This window comes from Capricornis sumatraensis, chromosome 6 (assembly GCF_032405125.1).
Source record: "Capricornis sumatraensis isolate serow.1 chromosome 6, serow.2, whole genome shotgun sequence".
Classification (NCBI taxonomy): Eukaryota; Metazoa; Chordata; class Mammalia; order Artiodactyla; family Bovidae; genus Capricornis; species Capricornis sumatraensis.
The window spans coordinates 91,195,827-91,214,738 of NC_091074.1; the positions used below are offsets into that span (position 1 = coordinate 91,195,827).

The 18,912-nt window shown below is 45.2% G+C and overlaps 1 protein-coding gene across 3 annotated transcripts in view; it reads right to left on the reverse strand.

Moving 5' to 3' along the window:
- Positions 1–18,912, reverse strand: part of PTCH1 (patched 1) — a 66,125-nt gene that overhangs the window by 38,275 nt on the left and 8,938 nt on the right. For 2 of the 3 annotated variants that reach the window (XM_068974088.1, XM_068974085.1), the window contains exon 2: positions 17,491–17,683. In XM_068974088.1, coding sequence (XP_068830189.1) covers positions 17,491–17,683 — 193 coding nt within the window. Of the gene's footprint in view, positions 1–17,490; positions 17,686–18,912 lie in introns of all 3 variants that reach the window. The other variant, XM_068974087.1, reaches the window with a different exon arrangement.

Below are 18,912 nucleotides of genomic sequence, written 5' to 3' on the forward strand. Positions count from 1 at the left end.
AGACCATAGGAAAACCTAGGAAACAACTTGCAATAGAGGAAGAATTTACATAATGCCACAGGCCTTCTCAGGATCCTCCACTAAAGCTGCCTGCAGGCAGGGTCTGGCTCCTTCTGGCAGGAATCACTATGCATTATTTCAACCAATTAGCTAGTGAACTAAATTGCACTCAATCCACGTTCTCCAGAGATAGAAAAGCTGTTTGAGGCCAAAAAAAAAAAAAAAAAAAAAAAAGCCAATTACTAGTCCAGAGGTCACTTCAGAAAACCACAGAGTTGCACACCAAGGAGCTCCAAATAGCCTTTTCCAAAAAAAAGCAAGCTCAGTCCCTTCCTTTTCTCTGGACATAAGACATCAATGCCCCACACATATCAATCATTTATATTTCTACCTGCCTCCTTAAACATTGGCATAGTACATGATTTCTCATTCTGTTTACAAAGTTGTAGTACTTGCTTTACCTTTACTGAAGCTTAAAATGTCACCTGAGTTAAAACCATGCGGTAAAAACAAACAACATCAAAGTGGGACCACAGACATTCCACCCCCACCCCGGCCCCCACCCACCACCCCGGCCAAGAAGCTGCCTGTAACTATAACCAATACAGTGATGACCTGAGAGGAGTGCACACAAAAATAAAAATCGAATGCAAGATTCATGCTGCTAAGAACTTAAAACTCTTCTAGACGAACCTGATAATGGATCAATTAATTTATCACAGTTGGTTTCAGAAATGATGCTATTTCCTACAAGGTAGGAATTATATAACACCATCTTTTCAGAATTTTTAAGATGTCTATTTAACACCTACATTTTAATAAAGGGGTATACTTGTCATATCTATAGACTTTTTGCTAGTCCACTTCTTTGCTCTAGTGATAAATATGAATATTTCACTAATGTGACAACCAGTTTCAACCAATACTATTCTCACTGGCAGATTTAACAACTAGAGGTGAAGGACTGAATTCTAAAGTTTCCTCAACCGGCTATGCTATGTCCTACTTTTGAGTACTGTTAAATTATTTTTCCATATTATGTGACCTTATTTTACTTAATACTTCATCTTACACAAACAAATATGAATGTTTTTGAAAAACTATTTAGTAACTTTTTAAAAAGTTTAGTTGATACCCACTTGCTTTGATAAATAGTTGTACTATAAACCATTCAGCCAGGGGTCAAGTGCTGTGTGCTACACACCGGGGTGTGTGGTGGCTAAGACAATTCCAAGAGGCTCTCTGGCCAGTGAAGCAAAGAGGCAGTACACAAGCAAACTGATGTGTGGTAGCTTCATGGCATGACAAGTACCAAGGAGGAAATCAAGAAGGGGATGCCCTGTGAGTTACTGGGTGGTGGAGAGCAGGGGAAGGGCCAATTCAGATGGAGTTGCCAGGGAAGACCTAGAAGGAAGAACTGCTGATGTTGATGTGGAAGAGCTGGGGGAACAGCATTCTGGCCAGAAGAACCAGCAATCACAAAGTCCTCAGGTGTGCCTTGCCGCCTTGCCGTGGGGAGAGAAAGAAGACAAGAATGGCTGGAGCTTGGTGAGACCATGACCTGATCACTCACTTGGTTGCTCTGGCAGACTGAGCTCCTTCTCGGGTGAACCTGTGTCATAAACCGCACGGCGTTCACATGGTCTTACGTTAGTATTCAGTCAAAGCACCCTGGAAGAAGCTACCAGAAACAGAAGCCCCTCTGGACAGGGCAGTTTTATGGACTTACTGACTTTTGCTCCTCTAGCAAATGCCTATCCTAAAATCACAGCTCAGTGACGGTCCCTGAGATGATCCTTGTCTTCCTATCTTGGTCAGCATGCACAAGTGTGGAGCTGTGGTCTCAGGAAGCCATTTCAGGTGACCGAAATTACAGGTGTGGTATGGGGGACATGTTTTGCTCCCTTCTCTTTACCATCGTCAAGGTCAAAGTCCTTCATTATTACTTAAAAAATCTCATATTTGTGCAATACTGCATAGTCATTTTTGACTACTGAGCAGAATGACCCATAAGATCCATCATTTGTCATATAGATGTGGGGATACAGCCATGTGAACATGGTTATTACCATGCGGTGGTTTATGAATAATGTTTACCTGCTTCCCTTTGCGGGGGGAGGTTTATCTCTATTTCTTAATCCTTCTGCAAAGAACACATAAAATTAAGACTCCCATGCAACAAAAAGAGAAAAATACCAAAGCTACTTGACAAGCACCTGAATTAAAAGTAAACTCAATGCAAGAATATTATGCACCTCTATCACAGTCTGAAGTCCTCTCAATTTTTCCTTCTCCTAAACTCAACAAAGCAACAAAATAACAACTGAGCTTTTTGAACAAGACTCAGGAAAACTGATACTGAGGATCCTGGGACACAATAAAGTTTCTATGCGTGTGGTGCTTTCCATTTGCAAAGCCCTTCAACACTCATTATTTACTTATCTTTAAACATTTTGCTTAGTGCTGTGCTATGAAGGCAATGGCACCCCACTCCAGTACTCTAGCCTGGAAAATCCCATGGATGGAGGAGCCTGGAAGGCTGCAGTCCATGGGGTCACTAAGAGTTGGACATGACTGAGCAACTTCACTTTCACTTTCCACTTTCATGCATTGGAGAAGGAAATGGCAACCCACTCCAGTGTTCTTGCCTGGAGAATCCCAGCGATGGCGGAGCCTGGTGGGTTGCCATCTATGGGGTCGCACAGGGTCAGACATGACTGAAGCAGCTTAGCAGTAACAGTGCTATGCTTAGTTGCTAAGTCGTGTCTGACTCTTTGAGGACCCCATGGACTGTAGCCTGCCAGGCTCCTCTGTCCATGGGATTTCCCAGGCAAGAATGCTGGAGCAGGCTGCCATTTCTTCTCTGCTTAGTGCTACCCACCCCATCAAGCCGGAGCAAGGTAGGTGGACAGGCGATAGGAACCGAGCTCAGAAGACCTGGGTTCTGAGTCCCAGCCTTGCCACTCAAGGAGCTGAAGTTTGGGATGTAGTTGAGTCTCAGTAACCTTCTCCGTAATGTGGGGTAAAAATGACACTACTAACCTCACAGGATTGTGTGAAGACTGACAATTAGGTGAAGTTTCCCAAACCCTTAACCAGGAGCTGAGCAGCCCTCCATTAGTTTGTCTATTGAAGGGCATATATTGTCACCCATCCTTTACAGAGCAGGAAACACAGCTGCAGAGTTTGGGTGACTTGCCCAAGGTTCCCAGCTGATAGCAAAGGTGGAGTCAACCTTTAACCAACTGCCCTGCAAACCTCAGGGCTTCTGTGCACCAGCCGAGGACATGAGTTGGGGAGTGCCCAATTCCACATACCAGACCACCAATAGAGCTTTTAGAATTACACAGGATGAATAATTACTATCTTTATTTAAAGGAGAGCAATGTTACCTCTCAGATTTTTTACCACCATCAAGGAGATAGTTTTTTTTTTTTTTTCCATAGGACTCCAAGGGCAGCAGTGAACAGGCCCCATTTTCCTGTGGTCCCCAGAGAGGCTGTCTTAGAGGAGCAGAGTGATGAGGGCACACAGCTCTAAGCCTCCTGACCTACAAAGTCTACCATTTCATTTTTCAGAAATCAGAGGCTTAAACCAGTTTTTTCAAAGAAGTGGTGTACAAAGGATCACTTCTGCAAAAAAGTTCTTCATCAAGTTAGGCTGATCCTTCCCTCTCCAAATTCAACTAAGTATAATTTTCCCAGGTGAAGCAGGGCCATCAGATAGGTGGGAAACCCTTCCGCTCAGGGCTCCGGGTCAGTACCCTTCCAGTCCATGGCAGACCTCAGACGTTCCCTGTGATGTTCTGCTGGATCCTTCCTCAGCATGGGCTTTCGCACAGAGCTTAATAAACATCTGTGGCATTCATGCAAAAAGCTTTTGCCAAAAGCGTATTGTAATTCACATAAAGATGTTCTGAAGGACCAACCGAAGTGTTTTTCCCAATAAATTCCAAGTCCTTTCAGGGAGGAACTGTCCGCTGCCCACTCACCTCGGCTCACACTCAGTGTGTCGGATGAATAAATGAATGAACAGCCTCAATACAGAGCCTTGGGAACAGGCAGTCATCTGTATAAGATATTAATTCTCCCCAAAGCCTCAAAAGTCAATCAGTCAAAACAAATGACCCTTTCAGCCTGAAAAGTACCCACTCAGAGTCCAATTAAGAAAATGGGGTCTGTGTATATGCAAGTGGGGCATTTGCATTTGATTAATCCCATGAATTATCTAACAGCCTCTAGACAGATTTTTTCCCCCCTTTAGTTGCTTCAGGTCCTCTTTTAAATCTTGCAATTGGTAATTGTGAGCATGAAAAAGTACAAATCTCTAAAAGAAGAGTGTAACTGTAAAATTATTAGTACCAGCTCATTTTCTAAACTGGAAAAAAATGAAGATTCAGTAATTTGGGCAATGGGCTGAAAACTTCTGGGCTGTGAGTTTCAGTCACTCTTCAACCCATCTCTTTTATTCATGACTAGCCAAATGCTTCTTAAGCTTCTAGGCTGTTGTTTTTTTTTTTTTTTCCTCCTGGTGGGATTGTGCTCTTGGGTATTGCCATGGGAAAATGCTACAGTCATATAGCCCAAAGAGAATCTGTCTTCATGAACAGAGCCCAGTGCCATGAAAACAGCAAAAACAAGACAAGAGCCGGACAGACACATTGCAACGCCTCCCCAGGGACTGCGTCGGGGGACGAGGAGGGCCAAGTGCTGTGGTAGCAGCAGCTCTGAGCATGCGCCTACTACTAGCCCCCCACACCAGCTGTTTGTGGTGCCATCTGTTCCCACCCGGGCTGCTTCCTCTGAATGGCTTTCCTGAAGCCTCCCGCTCGCCCTGTCGGACACGATCAGGTCAGCCCAGCGCTCTGCCCACACTGGACCTGCTGCGTGCACTGCCCCACCCCCCACCCAGTATTTCTTACAGGGCCACCAATTCCCAAGATGACACTGCGTCTGTCAGGAGGCCCGTTCTTCACTGGTCTCTTGCTGCTGCAGTAAATGAGGGCTGCGGTCAACCCCACCTAAGAGGGGCCGAGTGAAGTCAAGCCTGCAGAGCTCAAGATGTCCTTGGCTTCCAGCAGAATGTGGCAGAGTGGAGCCTGGCTCTATCTCTAAGTGCATACTTGCCCAGCTGTGAACTGTCCCAGGCCCTACAGTGATTTCCCCCGACTGCTCAAATGCTACTGCAGGCAGATGTAAACCCCAGGCCCATCCTTCTGCAGGAGCTGAGCAAGCCCAGGAGGGTCCGACACAGAGTGGCATGTTTGCTCAGAGGCAATGCTGGACCGGGAAGAAGAATCAGGGACCAAAGACAACCCGTTGTTATCAAGTTCTAAGTTCTCAGTTTAAGTCCTCCTAATATCTTCATTTAAAAAAATAAAAATACAAAGCAACTGAACAACAACAAAACTGAATGCCTTTGCAAAGCTGCAGGCTCTCTATCTAGCATTCAGGCTGTTGCATAACATTAACCCCAGTTCCCTTCTCCCGGGCTTCTGTGAGGCTGACATCACCTCTCTGCTCTGAACAGTCTCCTTGCCATTATCCAGCCTGAGCTTCTTTTCACTGGCCTCCTACTTGAGCAGCTTGGGGTGGGGGAGACGATATGAGTCCCCATCTTCGCACAGAGGCTCCCTGGTCCCTGTGGAATTCCATCTCCTGCACTGACCCTTCCCTCTTGCATCTGTGTGGGGAGACGCACGTCATTGGGGGCCACTTTCATGATTGTGTTGCCATCAGGATTAGCTGGATTAGGGGCCCGATGCATAAGGACCCCCTGGTGCTGTGAGGAAGTTTCATCACTAGGTCAGCATGGTGTGAACTATATTCTGTCACCACCACCACTCCCTACAGCCACCAACTGAAAAGTGGGGCTGCGGGGAGGTGGCAGAAAAAATGCTTCCAGGGCAAAACTGCCTCAACTCCTCTTAGCAATAAAGTCCCTTGGGGTACATTTCAAAGGACATGAACTACTGAAGACTGTCTCCTTTTTAAAATAAGAAACCTTCCCAATTCTTTTCCTATCCATAAAGAATTTCGTGGGTCTCCCAGTGGCAGTAGGTGGAATGTCACTGAGCAGAGCTACCAAGGGAGCATTTCTTCCAGCCCTTTGCTAAAACCAGTCAAGCAGCCTGGGAAGAGAGAGTGTTGTAACCTTACTATGCTCAAGGTGAACAAACACCTCCATGGTGGTCAATTCTCATTCTTCTAGAGATGCTTGCACTAGCTCTCCCAGGGAGGAGGGGAGGCTTCCCCATTTAATCTGAAGGAAAACACCATGGACACAAGTAGTGGATGGAATCAGGGGTGGGGCAAGCCAGGGGAAATGAGAGGATGGGGGACGAAACCAAGAGCACAACTCTTAAACTCCTTTTAAAAACTTTCACTGACAGAAAAGTTTTCTTCCCGTGAAATCATCTGGCCCATTCACCTACCCAAACCTCCCATCCTGGCCGCCACCACGCCTGTGGACCCTGCATGAAGTAAATACAATTTGTAGAGAAAGTAATGGGATTTCTGCAAGTGTGTGTGAGTGTGTGCGTGTGTTTTATAGAACAGTCCTTCTTGCACAGAACCAGGCTGTTCCATCAAAGCCGTATCTGTTATATTTCTGTCTTTCTCTTCTGTTTGGTGTATTCACCAACAAGAGAAAAGGAGGTAAGCTTTGGCGGCCCTGACCTGCAGCTGGAACACAATACTTTCGCACAGCCCTGCCGACCCCTGACATAAATTTTACACCGCAGCTGGCATTTACACACTCAGCATTACCATATGTATAGCTGCTCGGTGCTAATTATGCTAATCACCTGTCTAACTCGCTGCTGCGAAAAATGGTTGTATTTAGCAGTCCAGTGCCTACCAATGCAGCTTACTGTGTGGCTGAAATGTACATTCAGACGGCCCTGAATGGCAAGATTTTTCCACGTTGCTGGCTACATTCAGGCCTCAGAAAAATTTATTCAAGTCAACTGGTTTCGGTCCGCAACAAAAAAGTTACGAGAAAAAAGTGAGTGTGTTCTTGCCCTAACATTCTGGATCTGCTTGCAAGCAAAATGATAAATCAATTGGTGTGGGAAACAAAAAGGGAGAGAGATTTCTTTTGGAAGCCATGTGAAACTGTAGCCTATTTAAAAAAAAAAAAAAGAAAAAAAAAAGGGTCATCCTATCCCTCAAATCTCTAGAAAGAGCAGTTAATAGATATTTAGCCCTAATCCCAATTCTCTCAAATTGCAAGCTTTGTTTGCAATTAAGCAAGGTATTAAACATGTGCAGCTCTTTTCTGGATCATGTGTGGATTAAAATGATGGTATCATTTTTTTAAATTTATTACAACACTGAATGATTCTCAAGGGGGAAAATCAGGTAAGAGGAAGAATATCTTAAAAGTAGTTTGGGAAAATTCTTGTTTTATCTTTCAAAAAGTTTCTATTTAAAAAGATACTGTGTGATACTTACATCTATTTTGTGAGATTTTCTGGTTTCTCCACTGCAGGAGCAAAGGAAATCAAGGGAGGGAATGGGGGTGGGGAAGATGGGAGAATTCAGAGAAAGAAACAAGAAAAAAAGTGGTTGGGAAGGGAGGGGGGAGGAGGGCAGGAGAGAGTCAAAAAGCCTACATCTTCCTTAATCTCAAAGTTCCTCAAAGTTTTATCATGTTTCTTAAAGCAATTTTCTCAGATCATTCTACAGAATGGATTTATTAAACCAAGGTAATATTATCATAGGTTGTTTCAACAATTCCCAAGCTGAAAGTCCAAGCTGAAACCCCATTTCCTCCTAACCCACAAAACACTTTCCTATTAGTTTTTTAAAACCCTGAGTCTAGTCACTGTAAGCACTGCTTAGTATTTGATTATTTGGGTGTGCAGATCTGTCTAGCCATTACAATTTCCTTGAACTGCCCACAGCACATAAGATACATTCTACTGAAGGGATGGCCTGAAGTGCTTGCTTTCTCACCTCCAAATGATCATAAACAGTAAATTCTTTATTTAAATTTAGAAATTGGGAGCAAACTCGAAGGTCATTCATTTTGCAGTGTAACCTGGGTTACCCCACCCCCACCCCGGCTACAAAAGACCAGAACAGTCTTGTGATAAATCTTAGGTTTACACACAGAAGGTGTACCAACCAGCATAAAGAGATTGTGAAAGAAGCTGGCTTTTCCTTGCAGCAGATAATAAGGGTAAGGCTCATAGTAGCTTGAGGATGCTGCTATGAAGACAATAGCTTTCTTCCTATCAGTTCACCCCACCATTCTGTTCAATTTTATATAAATTTATCTGACCCAATGAAGCAACATTATCCAAGTCACATCTTTCTCTCTTTGGCATCCCAATTCAAGTTGCTTTCCCTTACTTGTCCAACGTATTAACTCATCTAGGTTTTTTGTAGTTTCAAATCTTGACTATGCAGCTAAAAATACAAATGATGGGATCACTACTGTGCTCACTGTAGAAGGCTTACCCCTCTCATTCCCTCTCAGTCTCTCGCTCTTCTTAAACAGGAGGTGGACCACCCTGTCTCATGGCACAGAGGAGTGTTTACATTGCAGTACTTGACTGTGTAATACATCTGGCATTTTTGGGCAGGATTCCTGAGCTAGGGGCCAGAAGCCCTTAAGCAATGATTTAAAAGGAAACAAAAAATCATGCACATTGACTTAACAAAGCCCACTTCCAGCTCCTTTTGTTTACTTTCATATATGCTTCATCAATAACTGAAGACTATCCTGGTTGCTAAATTGCAGAAGTCTACTGTTTTTCATTTATTTTAACTATAATAGATAAAGCTTGTGCTGTGGTATGGAGTTGCTTCTCACTAGCCTTGGCTCCATAGCCAGTGGTGTTTGGGGACTCACATGCAGTGTGGATCATTTGGGCCTACTCACACCTGGGTTTCTGGATTAGAAATAAGGCCCTGCCTCCACATTATAAATCTCTTCAACAACAAACTTGTCACTCATTAGCAGGTACCTGACTGCCCACCAACGAGTTTCCTTAACACATGACAGCTGTTTTTCCAACTACGCTCTAAGCCCCCAGTACAACAAAATGGTCACAGTCTTGAAGGGACTGAGGACAGGAGGCATCTTTCTGTAAACAGAACTCTTAAAACTCTCAACAGTCAAGCAGTTCCTCAATGGCAGCATTCTACTGTTTTGAAAGGCTAGTTATTTCTGTCAAACTTAAAGACATATGGAGAAAAACTGAGATATTGTAGTGAAGGAAATAACAACCCTATATCCAATTAAGAGAAAAAAAATCTAAAAAGTATTACCATAAAGCTCCTAAATGTAGAGTTTAGAAGCAAAGAGTAATAAAAATGCATATACTTTGGTGACCCTGATGATGACTGTGTATTCGAGGTAGGTTTCCACCAAGGAAATCCCAAGGAGCTTCCTCTTTCTGGGCTGCCAGAAATGCCTTCATGAGCAGAGTTGTCTGCATTCCGGGATGTCAACTGAGATTTCTCATGAGGACAGACCATCTAATGCTGCGGCATCAGTCAAAATTTGGATGTGGAAGCCTGTCCGCTTCCATCTCTATCCAGGCTACATGCTACCTTTGGTTCTGATGAGAGTTCCACCCGGGGAACACCTGGGCTGGAATGCCATGGTGTATGTTTCACTTACCATCTCAGAAACACTATGGGGCCCAATTCTTCACATTCATATGGCACATTAAGCACAGGGGACTAGGACTTGTTTCATAGTCCACACATCAGTGGACTCTAAGTGAAAGTGAAGTCGCTCAGTCATGCCCGACTCCTTGCGACCCCATGGATAGTAGCCTGCACCAAGCTCCTCTGTGCAGTGGACTCTAAAGTTACCCCAAAAGCTCATTAAAATGCCATGACTCTTCAATAGGAGAAACACATCTACTGATAAGACCCCATCAAAGAAACAGTCTTGAAACCAACCCTCATACAACCTAAGACCCCTAAAGATGCAGATGGCAGCTCTGCATCTAGCATCTCCCACAGCTGATTTGAAACAATACACTTCCTAATTCCTTCCTGTCAGTTTGTGATTAATCAGATTTACTACCATTTCAGATTTCACACTAGTAATTCCAGAGAGCCACTAGGATTGGATTCAGGCAGTTTATGAATAGGTGGGAAGACGGACAGGTGGGAGGGAGAGAGTAGAGAGGAGGGGAGAAGAGCAAAGATACAGGTGACGGAGGGAGGAAGCAGGATGGAGAAAAGGTTCTGGGAACCGATGAGCAGCAAAGCAAATAACAGTATTTTAATAATAGAATCATTCAATTATGGCAATTATTTAGGGAAGTCTCACATAGCTACAATTCTCTCAACCTTTTTTTTCAATATAGTGTCAAAATAGCGCTGGTAAAATAGTGTATTTTTGCGAAATGGTTTCTATAAAATCTGGTCTCCTTTCAAATAATTTAAACTATTTCCATACTTGTTTTAAAAGCAAAAAAAAAAAAAGTTTAAAATAAAACACTCCCCTCTTCTCAACCAGTTGAATAGATTACTCTTCAGGAGTTAAATCTGGGCAGATTCAGTCCTACTGGTGTGAACAAAGTAGGGGGGCAGCCATATAAACAGTCCCTTCCACTGCTTAACTGTGACCACCACCCCCCCCCCCCCCACAAATAAGAGAAGGAGGGCAGACAAGTTACAGCTCAGCCCGAGTGGACAGAGCTGCAGGGGTCATGGGGAGGTCAGCTTTGAAGGAGAAATCCCAATGAAATATAAACATGGCATTGTGGAAACCAGACAAATCTCCCATAGCTTGTCCAGCCAGCGTTAATCTCGCCATCAGCTGTGGAGCATAATCCAAACAAACTGATCTGGCGGTTCATACATCTGGAAGCTGTCATCTTCTGGAACCTCCAAGCAGCGTTCCACATATCTGAAACACTCCATCACCCAGCCTGACCTCTAAACTTGTCAGAGGGTCAAGAGTGGCAGGCACCAAAGAGATATAAGGATTTAGAGGGTCAGCTGCCATAGGAAGATGGCATCTGAGGCTATCTGTTATTTTTAAAGCACTTATTGTTGGGCATTTATTTTTTGATCGTTTTTCTCCAGATCTGAACGATATGCCACAATTGTTTCCACCTGCATGTATGTGCCCACTGTTAGAATCAATCAATAACTATCTAAAACACATAGTCTTCATTTTAAAAGTGCCTAGGGGACCACGGAGCAGAAAGGAGCTGTTGCCTTTTTTTCTCCTTTGTGAAATGCCAAAACCCCCAAACTGACAACCCCAGAAACCAGAAACTTGGCTGATAACCTTGGCAGTAAGAGCAGAGCCTGTGCACCGCTTGCCTGGCAGACAGGCTTCAGTCCCTCGTTGTTTCTTTGGTTCTGCTGCACAAGAGCACCTGGCGAAAAGCGGTGTGTGACAGGAACATCAGAACTGGATCATCAAGAGCCCATGTATTATGTGGGCTTCCGAAAGGAGCTGTTATTGCTGTATGAGCAAAGTCCAGTGGTATCTTTTGTTGCTTTTTGTAAAGTCACATTCATGCTAAAAACCTTCAGTCTACTGTGTTGGAAATCCAGTGAGGTCTATCTGCAAAATTAAGTTACCCAAAGGAAAAGGAAAAAAAAAGTATCCGAATATAACACTTCTCCATTCTTCTATGGCCTATCCCCACCTGTTCTCAAGTTTTCATGATGTTTTTACTTGTTACTTAATATAATTCTAAGGATAATCAAAAATTAACTATTTGTGTGAAAAAAGTTAGATACCTGGGTCAGTAAATATGGGGATGGGGAGGGAGGGTTATCTTAAAGCTTTTGCATTTATGGCAATGCTTTAGCAGTGTAATAAAAGCCTTCCATCTGCAATCTATTACCTATTATCTAAACCACTGGTTCTCAATTGGGGCAATTTTGCAACCCCCACCCCCACATTTGACAATGAATAGAAACACAATTAGCACATCCAGGAGAGTGCTACCAGCATCTAGTGGGTAAAATCCAAGGATACTATTAAACATACTACAGTGCACAGGACAGCTCCCACAACGGAGAATCATCCAGCCCCAAATGTCAATAGTGACAAACCTTGTTCTAAACTGAAAAGGTGAAGCTCCATTATCTCCTCTAACTGCCTAAGTTAGAGGCAAAAACAGCCAAGAACACTGAAGGTTTATGCTGGCAACTACAAACTCTAGAGCACTTAGAAATATCAAGCAAGCATTAAAAAAAAAAGTCCATTTGCCTTAAAAAAAAAAAAAAAGACCAAGCTATAACTTGTGTCCTCCTCTTTTGATGCTGGCCTCCAGAGATGTTAATAACCAAACACAAGACAATGTGGATTCGTTTCAAGGCTGTTATCTTTTGCAGTAAAGGAGGCAATATTTAGAGAAAAAACCAAAAAGCTCAAAAAGATAAATGAATGTTCTGTCACTGGAGAATCATGACAACAAACTCATGTCTCAGAGAGGGTTGGAGTGGAGGGGTAGATACTAAGTGAGGCAGAAGGATAGAAGCGCTAAGCAAAAATGAAAAACCAACAGAGAAATGGGCAAGATTAAAAAGAAAGCATTTTCCTTCTATGAGATCCAGGGGAAGCTCTCTGGTACCAGGGAGGGAGCTGGAGGCCAAATACACTAGTGTAAACCTTGAGGCAGGCAAAGAATGGCTAAAGGGATACCTGGCAAGTCCCCGCTGACATCACCCGCCAAACACCCTGCACACATCAGAGACCTTCCTGCTACATAGCTGGACGTTCCAAGACTCAAGGTGTCCCACCTCAAACCTGAGGTCCCAACCAAAGGTAAGCACTGGGAGTTCTCCCAGAGACCACACCCCTGTCCTCTGAGCCTTCGCCCATGCTGTTCCTTTGACCTGGAATGCCCCAGCACCAGCGCTGCCCCTAACTGACCTTGACTCAGGCCCCCTTCCTCAGGGCTGTCCCACAAGGTGCCCCTGCTATCCTGCCACTGGTCTGTGTGTCTGCTGGGTGGAAGTCCCCTGAGGACAGGGACGATGGTCTTTCATTAACATCACTCTGGAGCTTCAGGCAGTACCTGACACAGAGCAGTCACTGAGAACATGTGCTGAATGAGTATTTTTAAGTAACACTCTCTCCCTGACCTTGCTGCCACTGGCTGATGTTACTGAAACATTCCACATATTATTTCATCCACCCTCAGGACTCCATTCACAAGCAATCTAGATTTGAAATTTTTTTACTTGCAAATACTATAACCCTAAGACCCAAGCTAGCACCTAATACATATTGACAGTTTCTTAAAAAGCAATCATTGTATGAACATTGTAACTACAGAATCAAAGAATTCTTATCACCAATGCCATAAAAAACATCTTCCTTATCTAGATTATATTGGCTGCACATTGTGGCCAATGTATTCAAACCGTCTTTATAAAGCCATATTTCCTCAGCATGTTAAACAAAGCATGAAAGCCAAATCAAAGATACAGCCTATCAAGTGGATTCGTTTAATTTGCTGACTATATTAAAAAAATAACATTATTTTGGCAGATATGAGGATACTTGTAGTAAGTCTATGTGTATACACAGATATAAAGGCAAGTGAAGATATTAATACATTATCTATAAATCAATCTTATCTAGATATGAATGTACCTGTGTACAGATGTATAGTTGCTTTTGCATATATGCATGTTAATTTTTATCAACAGAAGAAATAACATTTTCCAAATTGTTCCTCAGCACTCTCTCTCCTTGAAATCTCTTATGCTTTCCTTTCTTCTGTTGCTTTTTAACTAAGAAAATATGCAACTTCCATTCACTTGGTTTCTTTAGTGTAGCAAGCACCCTTGTTCATGTCCAGAATATCTGCAGTCTCTATTAAGAAATGACTATCTAACAGACTTCTTTGCTGATAGTGATGAAGAATGTACCTAAGACACTAAAGTGCAAATTAACCTACATTCCAAGTTACTTCTCATTTTACTAAAGTTTAGGATAGCAGAGAATTCTTACTCTGAAAAGCAAATAATTCCATTATTTGCTGTTGATATAAACACTAAGCTCACTATGTCACAAACAAGACTTCCTCATTGTTACCTCTACTTTGAATTTAAATTAAAATTATAAAATGGTATGGTGGCTTCCTTGGTTGGGTTTAGTTATACTTCTGAAACTGTTACTTCTTCTACAGGGGAAGAATTGAGTATGGAATGAAGGAATGGCAAATCAAGGTCAAGGCAACAGGAGACCAGGCTGACTTAAGTCACCAGTAGGCATGGTGGACATGGAGACACAGAGGATCCATAATTTCTCACTTATAAAATAGGACAATAATTCAATCATCTAGTAAAAAAAAAATGTTACAAAGGCTATCAGGTTATAAAAATAAAGATAATAGATAGCTACTCTATTGAGTGGTAAGGCATGTGATAATAGAAATGGTAAGGGTAGTTGTTTAACAAGTGATAGTATGGAGTATATGGCCAAAGAATCAGTGAGCCACACTGAAAGTGCTAAAACAGAATGGGAAGGAAAATAGCTCAGAGGTCCAAAGTAGGCACAATGAGTCTTATCTCAGGTGTGTCATTCCCCAGCACTCTATCACTAAGCTAGAGCCCCAGCATGTTTCTCCTCCCAGGACTTGAAATGAGTTATGTAATGCACAAACACAGTTACTTCTAAAGGGAAAAGGCAGTGGCAACCCACTCCAGTACTCTTGCCTGGAAAATCCCATGGACGGAGGAGCCTGGTAGGCTGCAGTCCATGGGGTCACTAAGAGTTGGATGCAACTGAGTGACTTCACTTTCACTTTTCTCTTTCATGTATTGGAGAAGGAAATGGCAACCCACTCCAGTGTTCTTGCCTGGAGAATCCCAGGGACGGAGGTAACCCTAGTGGGCTGCCGTCTGTGGGGTCACACAGAGTTGGACAGGACTGAAGCAACTTAGCAGTTACTTCTAAAAATATTTATACAATGTTATACAATTAAGTGGGGGACTCTGATGCTGGGAAGGACTGGGGGCAGGAGAAGGGGATGACAGAGGATGAGATGGGTGGATGGCATCATGGACTCGATGGACGTGAGTCTGAGTGAACTCCGGGAGATGGTGATAGACAGGGAGGCCTGGCGTGCTTCGATTCATGGGGTCGCAAAGAGTCGGACATGACTGAGCGACTGAACTGAACTGAACTCCCTGGTGGCTCAAATGGTAAAGAATCTGCCTGCAATGCAGGAGACCTGGGTTTGATCCTGGGTTGGGAAGATGTCCTGGAGAAGGGAGTGGCTCCCCACTCCAGTATTCTTGCCTGGAGAATTCCATGGACAGAGGAGCCTGGTGGGCTACAGTCCATGAGGCCACAAAGAAATGGACACGACTGAGCTGGACTAACACACACTCACACAAATAAGTTAACGTTGTCTATCAACTTATTAAAAATCTACTGGCAAGTCTTGCTCAAAACAACAAGATATGGTCTTTTGTCATCATCATCGACACTCAACAAATTTGTTGGTCCAAGTAGCAGAGGGAAATTTACTCATTTCTTGCTCTGCCCTAGAACCTGGGGATAGCTCCCCACAGTCTAGCCAATCACATCATTTCTGAATGGTCCAGGGCCCCAGTGAGCTACTGCACCCTATCCCTGTCACACAGGGGGCCTCCACTGCTGCTGTCCACTCAGCTTGGGCCTTTGTTTGACCCCTTTTCTGAGCTTCTGCTTAGAACTCCCTCCCTCCTCTGCTCTAGGTTGCCCTAATTTGCCTCACCACCGCCATGGAAGGTTTTTTCTTTTGCCATTTAACTTTCAAATTTAATGCAAGTCTGACATTCAACTCTAATAGTTTTAAGTGTGTGAATTTGTGCACAGGGAGTGTGTCTCACATCTTCAGTGTCCCTTTCAGTGCCCAGCACTGTGCTAGGACCATTACAGATGCACAGTAAACTTGCTGTTAAGACATTATATGTGCTTAATAAAACCCTTCTTTTATCTACTAATGACAATGAGGCGCTGAGTTGAGGTAAATTACCCCATGGATTCAATCCAAAGAAAACTGTTGTATTAATTACCAAGCTACTTAAGGCAAGAATGTTTTCTGGTCTTAATTATTTGGACTATTATTTTAATTGTCACTTCTCAACTAAAGACTTCACCATATGCTTGCAAAACACTGAAAGCTGAATCTTCACAAACAAGGCAAGATTTAATATTCTCCAAGGCTAGGTCTCCAAGAGTATTCTGAAGAGGGATCAATTATGCAATCATGCATGTAACTCTTAGGCTTCCAAATTTTGTCTTAGATATCACTAGGAATGCCTCAGATATTCCGGTTTGAAGTATCTACATAATTACCTCAACCCATCTCTCCCATCTGATTATAAGAGATTCCCTAGGTAGCGTTCAAGAGTTAAATGTTTCCAAACACCAACAAAGTTACTTTCCAAAAAGAAACAAACAAAAACCTCAGAAAACAAAAACCCTCCTCCCCCCCCCCACCCAGCCCCCCCCCCCGAAAACCCCTGAATCAAACAGATTTACAAAAAGAATGTAAAATGTTTCCGTCAGCGGTGGCGGCGTATGTCTCTGTCAATGTGTGATCTATTCTAAACTTACAACCACTTGAAAAAAAAAAGACTTCAAGAACCCCCAAATTGAGAAATGTGGATAAAAGACTGGCAGAACCCTTGGAGAGCTCCCATGGCCCCTCCCTCCAAACCCGCGCTCTTAAAACACATTTTTTTTTAATTCTCTCAGCCTGCAAAACACTGCCTTCTCCCAGAATAATTCCATTTTAAAAGCCCCCACCCGCGAGGAAACATTAATCTACTTTGCAAACAAGCGTTCCAGTCTGTGCTTTACTGTTTTTTTTTCAACTCCTTTTCCCCCACCCCCCCTTTTTTTTGTACCTTGAGACAAATGTTTTTTTTCCCCAAGAGTTGAAAGCTGTCCAAAAACAGGACCACACACGCCGCCGCCTCCGCAGGCCCGCGTTGCTCCTGCCCCCCGCCCTCCGCGCGCCGGCCGCGGCCGCCGGGGGCGCGCACACTCCCTCCAGCCAGAGGGGTGGCCTCTCTCTGCCCCCACCCTCTTTTCTCTTTGGACGCCGTGGGTGGGGGTGGGGGAGGGAAGGAAGCTGAGGACACGAGCAGGGAGCGCAGACGCCTTCCTCCGGCCGCGTCTGGGCGCGCGGCGGAGGCGAGCGGCGGTGGCGGCTGGACCTGGGGGCCCCCTCGGCCGAGCGGAGTGGTCTGTCCCGCGGAGGGGGGGCCCCCCGTGCGCCCCCGCCGGCCCGCCCTCGCCACTCTCTCCCACAACACCTCGCAAAGCGCAGCTCCCGGAGTAGATTACAGCGCGGCCTTTGTCGGACGGGCCTGGCTCCTGGCCAGGCGCCCAAACAATAAACAATTCCCCCTGGTGCGGGCAGGGGGTTTTCGCTCTTCATAGAAAGGATCTAGGTGTATGCTGGCAAATATCTTTATCAATTGGAAGGAAGGGAAGGGGGTCCGGGTTGGGGGGACGAGAGGGCGCCGCGGCGGGCGCGGAGTTTCTTACCTTCCACCCACAGCTCCTCCACGTTGGTCTCGAGATTAGCTGCCTTTAATCCCACAGCGAAGGCCCCAAATATGAGGAGGCCTACAACCAAGAACTTGCCGCAGTTTTTTTGAATGTAACAACCCAGTTTAAATAAGAGTCTTTGAAACTTCGCTCTCAGCCACAGCGGCGCTTTCCGGCCAGTAGCTTTCCCCTGAGGATGAAGCAGAAGGGAGGAGTGAGCGCCCGGGAGTCGCGGGCCGCGCGTCCACGCCCGCTTGCGCGCACCCGTCCGGCATCCCGCGACGGCATGGTTGGGGGGGTGGGGTGCCCTGCGGGCTGGAACCCAGGTCGGCCAGAGGAAACGCGAGCGGCGTGGGTGGGGAGGGGGGGCTAGTCATAAATCAAAGTCAGGCTGCAGCGTGGGAGCTGCACCTCGGCCACAGCAGGGGCGCCCCCACGCGCAGCCTGCGTAGCATCCCCGAGTGACTTTAAGGCCTGGGAAGAGGGACTGCGGGAACAAGAGGAAGCCGAGGAGGCAGTGAGGAGAGACACCATTCAATACAGGAAATATTCACACCGGTCCGGGAAGGGAGGGGCTGCGTAATCCCTGCGATGGAGCCCATTTAAGAACAAGCAAACCACTGCACCCTTGCCCGCAAGTTCTGCCCCAGCCTTCACCCTTCTCGGGGTGCTCCGCCGAGGGCAGGGACTGGATACAAGAGCGCTTTGGGAACAATGTATGGCGGGCTTCCCCATTCTGATTCCCCCGCCCGACTTGGTAGTAAATTGGGATCCACGTGGTGAGCGTGGGCGCCGGAGCTCACTCGCGATGCATTTCCATGGCGTTGGGAGACGCCGTGTGAGCTGAATTAGGAAATGGGGCAGCCATCTGCAACTTACGACAATATTTGTGATCGGAAGAGGGCAGCCACATGGATCTTTCCCTCCTCTCCCTTCCCTTCTGGTTAAACGCGAAAAACAGCCGAGTGCTCAGGGAAGAGCCCAGGCCGACGCAGTCGGGGGTCCTGGCTGGGTGCTGGCTGTTCCCGGCGGCGGCGTTTCCCCGGCGTTGGCCGCAGCCCCGGCGGGCCCCTGTCTGGGCGCTTGCCTTCCCCAGATTCCACACATTTCAGCGAACCTCGTAAACACAATGAACCCGGCCGTTCCGCAGACCCGCATCGCGAATTTAAGGTGGCAATTTGTTTACAACTTCCCTTTCCCCGCACACTGAGAATAAGTGGCTCAAAAATTGGAAAAGAAGAGGGGAGATGCCCTCTTCCGAGGATAATTTTTAAGGGAGCAGAGATTTCATGCTCAACAAAAGCAAAACTGGCTGCCAAAAAACGAAACCACCTTTATTTCGGCTCCCTCCTCCCCCTCTCCTCTCTCCGCCTCTCTCCACTCCGCCTCCCCCTCCAAGATGTTAAGAAATGTGGCAGT